Below are 13,172 nucleotides of genomic sequence, written 5' to 3'. Positions count from 1 at the left end.
TCACTTGTTTTTGAACTCCGTTGAAAAACCGTCGGCTTCGTAATAAATCTTGTACTCCCGCTCATCCGCGCCCGCTGGCGTTACGCGAATGTTATCGCGCAAACACGCGTGTGCGATTTGCGCAAAATCGTAACACGACGCGAGATTTGTTGTTCGTATCGCGGCTCCGGTGTGCCAGCGTCGTCACGGCATCCGTCGATATAAATGCGTCGTGAAACCCGCCACCACCCGACACAGCCAATTGGTAAGGTTTGTCACGTAAACAGAACGTGCCAATTCGTTACTAATTCAGCACGCCGGTTGTGTGTTGGAGAGTACACCCACGACATTTACCATTCGAGTAACGTGAAGTTTCGTCGGTAGTTACAACCGGCCTCATCCGACGACAGCCACAGTTGTGGCAAAATAAAAATGGAAGGAGACTACAGCTGGGTATTATTGGAATGATTGTGGGGAGATGTGATGATTAGTTTTTTGTGACACGTGGGCGTCTATGCCACTGCGGTGTATGCGAAAATGCTTATTCCTCTGTTATCATTATTATTTTTACTGCGAGTGTTTTCGTGGTTCAAGAACACGCAGCCCAAGGGGTTTCGCCGAGCTGGTTTATTGCCCTTCGCGTCGAAAAAGTAGAATAAACGATGTCTCCGTGGTTTGAAACGTCCCATGTGACGCAACGCTCGGGGCGCTAACTCTGCGCGGCATTGTGGGAAGAATACCCACGGTGCCGTGCAGTCAGAGGTCGCAACCGGGTACTCCATACCCGTACCCTACCCAATAATCCGGCTACCCGTACCCGGCCGGGTACGGGTACGGGTAGGTCTTGAGTCACTGGTGAGTAACCGTTTGTCACTCATTTCCCAACGTCTTGTCTCTTCTCACAATTCAAGTTCCTAGAATCAACCCACCTGCGCCTGCAACATGGCTTCATCCCAGAGGTCGCAATCGGGTACCCGATACCCGTACCCTACCCGTACCCAGCCGGGTACGGGTAGGCTACGGGTACGACCGGGTACGGGTACCCGTTTGTGACCCTGGTGCGGCCGGGTACGGGTAAGGAATCAAAACCCGTTTGCGACCTCTGCGTGCAGCTCAACGGATGGTCACTCGCAGTGCACGCTGGACGCCCAGCGCCGCTCGCCGCGTGGCCTTGAAGTTGCTTCCTCGTCAGCGATCGTCGGTCTGATGTAGCCCACTTCAAGACCCACGCGTTGGCACGTGACCCCCGAAATGCGTGTCCGTGTGTTGAACTTCTTTCGCACCGTACGTATCGCCAACCGTGCTAATCGGAGGTGCAGGGGAAGGACAACAAACTAACACGCGCAAAAAGCAGTTCTTAAACAAACGGGTTTACATTGTAGATGATTTAGAAGTGCGTAGCTACGGTGGCTTCCTGATATCGGAAAGGAAGAGTCCTCCAGACGGCCGCAGAAGCGCATCGGAAAGCGTGCGATGCGGTGACCGTCTGATCGTCAGAGGTCGTAACCGGGTACCCGATACCCGTACCCTACCCGATACCCGGCTACCCGTACCCGGCTGGGTACGGGTAGGCCGTGAGTCACTGGTGAGTAACCGTTTGTCACTCATTTCGGGTAGGGTACGGGTAGGGTACGGCTACCCGTACCCGGCTGGGTACGGGTACGGGTAGCCGTTTGCGACCCTGGTGTGGCCGGGTACGGGTAGGCCGTGAGTCACTGCTGAGTAACCGTTTGTCGCTCATTTCGGGTAGGGTACGGGTAGGGAACGGCTACCCGTACCTGGCCGGGTACGGGTACCCATTTGCGACCCTGGTGCGGCCAGGGCTGGGTACGGGTAAGGAATCAAAACCCGTTTGCGACCTCTGCTGAAGGTGCTGCGTGCGTGGGGGTGTTTGAGATGGGGTGGGGGGGAGTGGGGGGCCGGGCTGGGGAGGTGGGGGGAGTTGGGATCTCTATCCTACTTGCTGGCTGCTGCTTCACACGCTTAACTATTAAATGTTTTCGACTAATGGCGGCGATGAGAATGATGATGCTGATTGTACTTTTTCTTGGTTCTTTCGGTAAAGTCACGTAGAATGGAAATAATAAAATAATAAAAATAAAACAATAAAATAATTCTCACGACGTTTCGGCCACAATGCAAGCAGCTGTCCTCAGGTGAAGAACAGGTCTGTTGGAAAGACAGCGTCTGAAGGGTCTGTCTTTCCGACAGCCCTGTTCTTCACCTGAGGACGGCTGCTTGCGTTGTGGCCGAAACGTCGTGAGAATTATTTTTATTATGTTTTATTTTTATTATTTTATTATTTCCCTTCTACGTGACTTTACCGAAAGAACCAAGAAGATGAATCACTGCAGTCACGAAAGCTTTAAATCGAAAAGATGCTGATTGTGTTTATGAGGATAACACATTAAACTTTCACATCTATTGTGTCCTCTTAATTGCTCACGCAAGCAAAGTGGCACTGATCCCTTGGCTCGCCCCGAACCCACAGAGAGGAAATTCCACATTCCCACGACAAGGGCAAAAGAGCGCTTCCGCACGATGGGTGCTTTCGCAATGTCGCTTTGGCCAGGTCTACGTTGTTGAACGCGTCGCCAGCGACAAGCCTGTCAATCGTAGATATTTGCGGTCCCATTTTTAAATCCTTTATATTAAGTTCACTTGCTTGCGCGCTTACGACCGTGGAAATCTTTCGGTCGTTTTTTAACCCACTTCCCGTGATCCAATCGAGCTGACATTTTGCACACAGACTCGTTGTGCGGGACAATTTATTTACATTTTAGGAGAAAAAAAAATTATATTTAATTACCAATTGCTTAATGGCGGCAGGCAATCATCTGACCCATAGGTGGCAGCCATCTCAAGCCAGAAGACGAGAGGACTCTAGCCGCCACGCATATAAAGGATTTATAGTGAAAAACTTTGTTTTTACGGGTTAATTTTTTTATTCTCTTTGGCGCCTCCACGAACCGTAAACGAGCCTCCGCTACATGTGCGGGAGAAACGGGTGGCATTGTGTGCGTGTGTTTGTGGCTGATTTGGTCTAACGTGGCCGCATCCCTTTCTCTCCGCACCACCCGATCACCGCTCTCTCGCCACGCTCACCTGAGGCCATCCTCTTCGCTTGCGCCCTTCTGCTTGCTTGCTTGCTTGGCATGACTGCCTCCCTGACTCACCCTGCCTGCCTGACCTGTCCTAACTTCCTGCTTGACTAATCCTGACTGCCTGCTTTAATCTATGCTAACTGCCTGCGTGATTTATCCTAACTGCTTGCCTGGCTGCTTTGCTCTTATCCTGACTGACTAACCTGCCTACCTCTGTTCTTACCTGTCAACTTCCTTTACCCCCTGACCTGTTACCTGTCCTGCTCCCCCCCCCCCTCCTTAACTCTGCTACCTGTAACCTCGCATGTTCAAATTACCTGCTCGCACGCCTGTAAGCTCGGTTGGCTTTTCCACCTGTCCACTTCACCTGCCCTCCTGCTTCCCACCTTACCTGCCATGCTCCTCGCCTTACCCGCCCTGTCGCCCCTTACCCGTTACACCTGCCGGCTTTTCCCGGCTCGCCAACCTTACCACCTCGTCCGCTCCGGTGCCCGTCACCTCGCCTACCCCTCCTACCCCTGTGGCCCGTCCTCTCTTACCTGTTGCTCGACCTGCCCTCAAACACCGTCGCCTCTCGCCGTCCTCCGTGCCCTCCTCTCGCCTGCCTGCCCCTCCTGTACGCGCCACCTCGCCCTGCACCCCTGTCGCTCCGCCGCTCGCTTGCAATTCCTCCCGCCCCAGAGCTTGCCACCGGAACAGGGCGGAGCCCCTGGATCTGCACCTGGGCATGTTCCTGCCTACTTTGCTGCACCAGGCCACGCCTGAGCAGCAGGAGCAGTTCTTCATGCCAGCCTGGCAGCTGAAAATCATCGGCACCTACGCACAGACCGAGATTGGGCACGGTAACCCTGCGCCACGCCGGAGAGCCGCTCCGTCCGCAGATGACTCCCCCCTCCACCACCACCATCACCACCACCACCACACCCCCACCTCTCATCGTCGGCCAAACCCAGCCCTGTCCTGGGTCTGCGCACACCAGCACTGCTGCAGTTGGAAATGGGGAGGAGTGCCAAGACTGGTGGAGAAGGGAGTTTTAAACTGCCCGTTGGGATGCTAGCCGAGCCCTTACCACTCACCTTAACCAACACTTGCCAACCGGACTTTAAGCCTACCCTTACCTCTAACTTAATCACACTGTCTTCTTGGTTCTTTCGGTAAAGTCACGTAGAATGGAAATAATAAAAGAATTCTCACGACGTTTCGGCCACAACACAAGCAGCCGTCCTCAGGTGGAGAACAGGTCTGTCGAGAAGACAGAGTCTGAAATTCAGACTGTCTTCTCGAAACGTCGTGAGAATTGTATTTTATTATGTTTTATTTTTGTTATTTTATTTCTTCCCTTCTACGTGACTTTACCGAAAGAACCAAGAAGATGAATCCCTGCAGTCACGAAAGCTTTGAATCGAAATTTAATCACACTGGCCAATCAGGCACCAGTCCTACCCTTACCGCTCACCTTAACCAACACTTGCCAACCGGACGGTAGGCCTATCCCAAAGCACAAATCAGATTGGCCAACCAGATAATAGCGCCAGTGCCGTTGTGGCCAGATGTTTATTCCTTCGCCTGGTATGCAGAGAAGGTCGTGGGTTCGATCCCGACCCTGACGTCTGCTGTATATTTGGAGTTTGCGTGTCTCTCTCTTCCCGTGGCCACGAGAATCGGCGTCACGCGTTTCGAGTTATTTGGCCGTTGATATGAATTTCCACACCACGGTGATAATTGGCTGAGCTATCATTTGTGGCCAGGTCGCTCCTCAAAAAAAAGCTCGGTGGGCCTTAATCCGGAGAAAAAATAAATGTGTTTACCTAGTTTATATTGCCACGAGGGTTTTTGAAGGACCACGTTTTTACCGTGACTCTTGCCTGGGCCCGGCGATCGTCACAACCTCGGAGGCTGCCGAACAGGGGTTGACCCCGAATCGGTACTTGCACGGGTGACCTCCATCGAGGCTTTGCCAGGCACTGTAGGCGCGGGCAAAGGAAGATGGCCGCATTGCCGTGCCCTCGAAAGGCATGCTGGGTTTTACTCCGTCTCCTCCGGTTTCCTCCCACGGCCAAAATCTCTTGAATGGAATTGGCCAAAACGTCACCAAAGCAGCAGCCTCCTGAAAACAAGTGAGAACCAGAATCAGAATGATTTATCCTGGAGGAATCCGGTGAGCGATGAAGCTCTCTTGAACGTAGGCCTCGGCAAGGTAAGGTAATTTACCCTTTTTACCGGGTAAAGGTGTCGACATGCCAAGGGGTTTGGTAAAAGGTAGGGTAAAGGTAGGCTCGTTGTTTTTACCTTTTACCTTACCTTGCCGAGGCCTACTTGAACGGTATGTCCAGTCTTGAGACATCGAAGCTTTCCTGCGTGTAAGACATTAATTGTCATTATTGTGTACAACAATAAAAGGCTAATCCTTAATCGAACACTCTTTCCATGCAGTTGTAGTGCCAATCAACAGCTTTTTATCTCCGTTAGTCTGTGTCCATCTTTGGCTGATGGGCACTTCATATATGTTCACGGTTGAAACGGTCCCATGCCAATTAAGAATGTCTCACCATTGGAACCTCATTTGCCAGTAAAAAATATGATAATTGTTTTTTTACCCTTCTATCTGGCAACAAAACTGACACCTTTTGGCGTCATCTGGTCCAACACCATGTGAGACTAGGCTCTAAGGAAAGTTGTCTCGGGTGTGGACCAATCAACTTCAAGGACAGTGCATACATCATCAGAGTTATGTTTTTTGTTTGCATTACGGCTGCAGGTATTGTGGTCTATGCAATCATGACTCCTTGTAAAAAAGGTGTCAGTTTTGTTGCCAGATAGAAGGGTAAAAAAACAATTATCATATTTTTTACTGGCAAATAAGGCATCAATGGTGTAAATGCTTAGCCCGAGCTCTCATACTCTGATGGTGCATTGTCTTTGAGTTGTGCGCCTTTTGGCGTCATCTGGTCCAACACCATGTGAGACTAGGCTCTAAGGAAAGCTGTCTCAGGTGTGGACCAATCAACTTCAAGGACAGTGCATACATTATGACAGTTATGTTTTTTGTTTGCATTACGACTGCAGGTATTGTGGTCTATGCAATCATGACTCCTTGTAAAAAAGGTGTCAGTTTTGTTGCCAGATAGAAGGGTAAAAAACGAATTATCATAAGAATGTCTCATCAACTCGAAACTCTTGCAAAGCGTCACGAGTATACAGCGCGCTGTCCTGCAACAAGTCGGTCAATCTGCGGGCCTGAAGAAGGGACGTTGCCTAAAACGTCGGATCATCTTATACGTCCGTTATAATTCGGGTAGTCCGCGTTCGTGGAGGTTGTGGCAAATTGGTCGAGACTCGGTCCCTGAAATGTACACTGGGTGCCCGCGATGGCTTTATCCTTTGGCTGTAGAATTATAATTTCGATTTAAAGCTTTCGTGACTGCAGGGATTCATCTTCTTGGTTCTTTCGGTAAAGTCACGTAGAAGGGAAATAATAAAATAATAAAAATAAAACATAATGAAATAATTCTCACGACGTTTCGGCCACAACGCAAGCAGCCGTCCTCAGGTGAAGAACAGGTCTGTCGGAAAGACACCGTATGAATGAACATCACCAAGCTTGGCAGCGTATATTTATTCGCTGTCTTTCCGACAGACTTGTTCTTCACCTAAGGACGGCTGCTGCTTGCGTTGTGGCCGAAACGTCGTGAGAATAATTTTATAATGTTTTATTTTTATTATTTTATTATTTCCCTTCTACGTGACTTTACCGAAAGGTACCAAGAAGATGAATCCCTGCAGTCACGAAAGAAGCTTTAAATCGAAATTTAAGGGGTTGACAGGCACGCTGTGGTGTTGGCGATGCGCGCGCAAACCTATCGAGGATTTTTTAGTTTCGGAGAATCTCTGGCTGCTCAAACTAACGGAGAGCTTTTCGTAGCCAGCGGCAGACATGGAAGGGGAGAAGGGTCCGCATTCGGGGCGACGGTCCAAGGCAGTTTATCGCCCCAAGTGTCACTGAGCGTCGACGTTGTAAATTCGGTGGTGGGAAGAAGTCTCTGGCCCACAGCTGAGGAGTAATCGGAATCGTCAGAATCTCGATTCAGACCGCCAGGAGGAGGAATCCGACGATGAATGAAGCTCCACGGATGTTCCAGTTAAGGGCACGGGGTCAGCAAGTGATTACAGCAGCAAATCAGAAGAAAAAAACTCCCCGCTAGGAATGCAAAATAGATAAAAACGTAAGCAGGTCACTAAATAGAAATAGCGCTATTTATTTATTAAACCAAATATTTCTTCATATCGGTGTGATTTTTCACACCTGGGCAAGGCAGCAAAAATAACAACTAAACACACCAAGACAACGCCACACATCAGAAGTGTCCGCCCCGTGATAAGGTGGCCACGTGACCGTTGAACTAACCGCACTACACGGGCGTGGATTTTTTTGGTCTGAATTGTGACGTGAAACAACGGCACGCGTATCAATAACACCCTTAAATTTCGATTTAAAGCTTTCGTGACTGCAGGGATTCATCTTCTTGGTTCTTTCGGTAAAGTCACGTAGAAGGGAAATAATAAAATAATAAAAAGAAAACATAATCAAATAATTCTCACGACGTTTCGGCCACAACGCAAGCAGCCGTCCTCAGGTGAGGACGGCTGCTTGCGTTGTAAAAATTATTTTATTATGTTTTATTTGTATTATTTTATTATTTCCCTTGTACGTGCCTTTACCGAAAGAACCAAGAAGAATAACACCCTTGTTACTTAAACAAACTGTTCGGGTTGGCGGAGGGTTAACCATGACGAGGATTTTGGCGTTAAAAAGCCGCTACCGCGTGTAGCATTACCCGACAGCAAACGCGAATCGGGGAGTGGGGGAGTCCTCGGGCGATTTGCGAAGCATCTCGGCTGCGATGGTTCTGGGCGCCACGCTACCGTTGCGTGCCGTTGAGCGTCGGCGTGCCTCGCAGGACCACGAGTTTCAACCGCCCAGCTCAAACTTGCCGTTTGGTTATAAATGTTCCAACGATGGATGACGATGACAAATGATCGCCCGCCCCTTTCGAGGCTACGCTGGCTGAATAATTTGCGGAGTCATTTGGGAAAATGTGGACCGTGACGCCGGCACACGGTGGCCTCCTCTTGCGAACGGCGTCACGGGATCTTGGGCGTCCAGGGTGAAGCGCACGGAGTATATAAATATCTATTTAAATTTTTCGATTTAAAGCTTTCGTGACTGCAGGGATTCATCTTCTTGGTTCTTTCAGTAAAGTCACGTAGAAGGGAAGTATTAAAATAATAAAAAATAAAACATAATAAAATAATATAATAAAATAATGTTATATAATAATATAAAAAAATAAAAAATCTCTTTTATTATGTTTAACTTTTTATTATTTTATTACTTCCCTTCTACGTGACTTTATCTATTTTAAATTGTTTAATACCGCGGCATCAACCGGGTCGGCCGCTGGGATCGAACCGTGAACCTCTGGTAATGTCGCCAGCCACGTCGCCACCCGTGTGGTTGTTGTGGTGGTGGTGGTGGTTGTTGTGGTGGTGGTTGTTGTTGTTGTTGTGCATTAAGCCAGTGGTTGTCAAAGTGAAAAGCAGTCAAAGTGAAAAGGAGGCTGAGTTACGTGCCAGGCGTTGGGGGTCATGTCAATGATAGGGTCTGATTGCCTCGTGTGGTTAGGGTCCTGTTCGCTATTTCAATTGCAGTAAAACTTTGGATTGCGAGTAACTTGGTCTGCGAGTGTTTTGCAAGACGAGCAAATTTTTAAAATAATTATTAATTTGATAAATGAGCGAGGTCTTGCAATACGAGTAGTACGTGTATACGCTTTTTCTGCCGAGCGTCACGTGATCACAACTGTTTGATATACGAGTGCTTTGATATACGAGTGCTTTTATATACAAGTACTTTGATATACGAGTGCTTTGGATTACAAACACGTTTCCGGAACGAATTATGCTCGCAATCCAAGGCTTTGCTGTAGAGTCAAGCAAGGTGTCGGTAGGGTTAGTGGATGGTTCGCGAGTCAGATCCAGTTCTGGGTGAGGAGGGTGTGACTGGTGCCTGCTTAGCCCGTGGTAGCCTCTCCTTAACCCTGTGCCTGTCTCCCAGCATTATTTGTTCACCGGATCACTTCACGGCGCCACAGTCGAGTCTATTCCCTGCGTTGCCTGCGTGCATGCGTGCGTCTCTGCGTCCCACATCCTGGCGCGGTGCATCGTGCCAAGCGTCGTGTGCCATGGGCCTCGATTTAAGTTTCCCTGCTTAGTTCCGCTTTCCCTCTCAATCCACTCGTGCTCCCCCCCACCCCACCCCCCTTGACCAGTGCTCTCTGTTCGCCGGAGAGAGCTCTGGCCAGAGCGCCGGTTGCGGTGGCAATAGATTGGGTTCAGGGTTCAGGGTTCAGCAGTACCGACAGTCACCCGGGCACGGTACGAAGTTGGCACGTTCATTCGCCGCCATGATCTCTCCACAAAGGTCACGTGGTGAGGTCCGGCACCGCCGAGATCCTAACTCGGACTCCGGGTTTCACCCCCCCGTTATTTTTTATTTTTTTATTTATCTGAATAGATGAGCGGACAATGCTGTCCGCTGCGAATGCCTGGCTCTCTAAGTATATAAAACGTATTTGTTACACAATGTGTTGGTCTCAATTTAAAGCTTTCGTGACTGCAGGGATTCATCTTCTTGGTTCTTTCGGTAAAGTCACGTAGAAGGGAAGTAATAAAAAAATAAAAATAAAACATAATAAAATAATATAATAAAATATTATGTTTAATTTTTATTATTTTATTACTTCCCTTCTACGCGACTTTACCGAAAGAACCAAGAAGAAAAATGCGTTGGTCGGTATGGCCTTCTGGGAGTGCATACGTTTAGCAGCATTGATTCCGTGCAAGCCAAAACCGGTTTTAACAGGCGGTGTCTTATCGGCAAAGAGATTCGACATAGCGATGGGAGAGATCGAGCGTTAGGGGGGGAGAGAGCGAGGAGGCAGCTGGGGAGACGAGACGTACAGACCCGCGGCCACCTTTAAGACGCGACGACATCGCGTTGGTGTCGCGACGCCTGTTGTCATGCCCAAACCATCCATAATTCTCACAACTTAAACTTTTTTATAATTGTAATAAAAAAAAAAAGAATTGTGATAAAAAAAAAATTGTAATCTTAAATATTTTTTTATTGTAATAATTTTTTTTTTTTTGTAATTTTAAAACTATCGTCTGACTAATATCCCAACAAACAACTATCATTCGAAAAGCTCACCCCCTCCTATCACTTAGGAAATAGCATGCTAGTTAGACCTTCCTTCTCCTGCTAACATCTCAGCCTGATTAAATTTTGGCTCGCTCTTAAGCTCATGTCTAATCTTACAAATTACTACAGCATTAATTCTTGCTATACCGCTAACACTGACCTAGCCTCCTCTTCAGTTATACACATTTTGCCGTGGGCACATCATGATGACCACGACGTCTTGATGACTGAGCGGGCGCGGCGTGTCGACTTCTCCTGGCCCGCCGATGCAAACGCTGAATTTGATCGCGCGGCCCGCTTTAATGTATCGCTGAAGAGCGCCCCCCCCCCGCACAAATCGATTTTTTGTTTCGCCTGCTTGGGTGGCCGCTTCGCGCTTTCCCCGCTTGCTTGCCCGTGCCGCCGCTGCCGCTGTTGCTCGCTTGGCTTGGCCGTCGCTCGTGGGCGGTGGCGTGTGACCCGTGACCTGGACCTAACGGAGATGGCCTCGCTCGCACTCGGGGAGTTGTTAATTCGCCCGCCTCGCGGCCGTTGGTGCTTGCAGCAGCGGGCGAGGGGACCCGCGCCGTTCTTTCGGTAAAGTCACGTAGAAGGGAAGTAATAAAATAATAAAGATAAAACATAATACGATAATTCTCACGACGTTTCGGCCACGACGCAAGCAGCCGTCCTCGGGTGAAGACCAGGCCTGTCGGGGAGACAGCGTCTGAAACCAAGAAGATGAATCCCTGCAGTCACGAAAGCTTTAAATCGAAATTTAAATTGTATCGTCAAGCTCGCGGAGCGCGCACCGAGGCGCACGCGCATCGACGAATCGTCGTTTAAAAAATAAATAAATGTGACGTATAGGACCGAGGGGCGAGCAATAATTGTACAAACGAGAGAAGCAAAATGGGAAGCGAGGGCGAAAACGAGACGGAAATAAATCCACGCTTGAATCGAATCTGGGACCCCGAGTCGTGTGACAGTTGATCGAATCGCCTGGCAACAATTCCGTTGGCCTGTGCCAAAACTATGCCCGACAATGCCATCGCCATGATCATCATCATCATCATCCCCCTGTTGGGTCAAGGCCACGACCACGCGCACCCGCACGTCGGATGCGGCGTTATTGTGGCGACGGCGTTGGTGTGGTTACGGCGTTGTTGTCTTGACGGCGTTGTTGTGGTTATGGTGTTGTTGTCTTGACGGCGTTGTCGTCTTGACGGCGTTGTCGTGGCGACGGTGTTGTTGTTGTCTTGACGGCATCCCCCCCCTTGCCCATCCCGCAGGCACCTTCATCCGCGGCCTCGAGACCACCGCCACGTTCGACGCCGCCACTCAGGAGTTCGTGTTGCACAGTCCAACCGTCACCTCCATCAAGTGGTGGCCGGGCGGCTGTGAGTGCGCCCCCCACCGACCCCTCCCCCCCCCGGGTGGTTCACTGCCCCCCCCCCCCCCCCCCCCGCTGCTGTTCACGTGCAAACGTCGAGAATCCACTTCCGGGTAGGCCGGAGGGTTGTTTGACCGTACTTTCCCACCGCTCCGGTCAACGCGGGTTGTTAAAGGCGGCAGGGAGCATTGGTTACACGGTACGACGCTTGCCTTGGGGCTGCGCTGTCCTCCGCTTCCAACGCAGGTGGATGGAGAGATTTTGTTTATTCACTTGAGCTGCCAAGGCCCCAAGACACGGGACAGATCGCAGCCACGCAAAGCAAAGCAGCCTGTGACGCCGCCGATTTGCAGTCGGAGCGTTCCTGCTCCTCCTGCTTCTCGTGGCCACTTCTTAATCACGTTGCTTTCTGAAGAGAGGGTGTGGTGGTGGTGGGGGGGGGGAGGGGGACATCGTTGGGGGGGAAGCTTGGTGGTGCTTCGTCGTTAAGCGTACTTGCGTAGTGGGGAGCGGTAGTGGTGCGGTGGTCAACGCATTGCGCTACGAACCCGCCGACCGGAGTTCGATTCCCGCTCACAGCCGACACCGGTGACAATGATCTGAATCGCTCCTGGGCCTCCACTAGGTCGACTCGGCCTTAAATGAGTCACCTGGTGCGACGCATGTAAACATCGGGTGTGGTGCTGGCCACCCACCCCGCCGTGTACCGTGCCGGGCCTTCGTAGGTTCCACTCGCGGACAGCACTTGCCCCCAACGGGTTCTTGAAGCGTGCTAACGCACGTGTAGTGGGCTCCGGAGACACTTGTAGAGGTGACTTCTTTATTACAATCCAACAACCCTCCAACAGTCCTGATACTCTGTTACAGCCTAGGCACACAGCCTAGGCACACAGCCTAGATACACAGCCTAGGTACACAGCCTAGGTACACAGCCTAGGTACACAGCCTAGGCACACAGCCTAGGCACACAGCCTAGGCACACAGCCTAGGTACACAGCCTAGGTACACAGCCTAGGTACACAGCCTAGGTACACAGCCTAGGTACACAGCCTAGGCACACAGCCTAGGCACACAGCCTAGGCACACAGCCTAGATACACAGCCTAGGCACACAGCCTAGATACACTACTCTGGCTACGCTCTGGAACTCGCCCTCACAAGGACGTAGAGCCGGGAGTTCCAGAGTCCCACCACTGGCCCTCACAGCGTCCCAGGGTCCTCAGATGGCTGGCTGGTCTTGGGTCTTGGGTCTTGAGCTACAACTGGCCTCGATTGGCCAGGGAGCTGCCCTTTTATGCCTCGTCCCCAACGAGGGGTGGGGTTGTGTGCGCCCCCAGATATCCCACAGAGCACACACAGCCCCCCGTTGGTGGCGCCAAGGGGCTTAAGCTTCTGGGTTGCCTGGGGTCCTAGCGCCTGGCACCGACGGCTTATCTGCCAAGGGTCCCAGAGCCCTC

The 13,172-nt window shown here is 50.6% G+C and overlaps 1 protein-coding gene across 2 annotated transcripts in view; it reads left to right on the top strand.

The window, feature by feature from the left end:
- ACOX1 (acyl-CoA oxidase 1) overlaps positions 1-13,172 on the top strand; it is a 46,450-nt gene that overhangs the window by 13,097 nt on the left and 20,181 nt on the right. Inside the window, exons 3-4 of one of the 2 annotated variants that reach the window (XM_078880542.1) lie at positions 3,765-3,925; positions 11,616-11,723. In XM_078880542.1, coding sequence (XP_078736668.1) covers positions 3,765-3,925; positions 11,616-11,723 — 269 coding nt within the window. The remainder of the gene's footprint in view (positions 1-3,764; positions 3,926-11,615; positions 11,724-13,172) is intronic. The other variant, XM_078880543.1, reaches the window with a different exon arrangement.

This window comes from Lampetra fluviatilis, chromosome 58 (genome assembly GCF_964198595.1).
Source record: "Lampetra fluviatilis chromosome 58, kcLamFluv1.1, whole genome shotgun sequence".
Classification (NCBI taxonomy): Eukaryota; Metazoa; Chordata; class Hyperoartia; order Petromyzontiformes; family Petromyzontidae; genus Lampetra; species Lampetra fluviatilis.
Note: the sequence above shows the minus strand (reverse complement) of the source record. Positions and strands in the feature narration are given on the sequence as shown.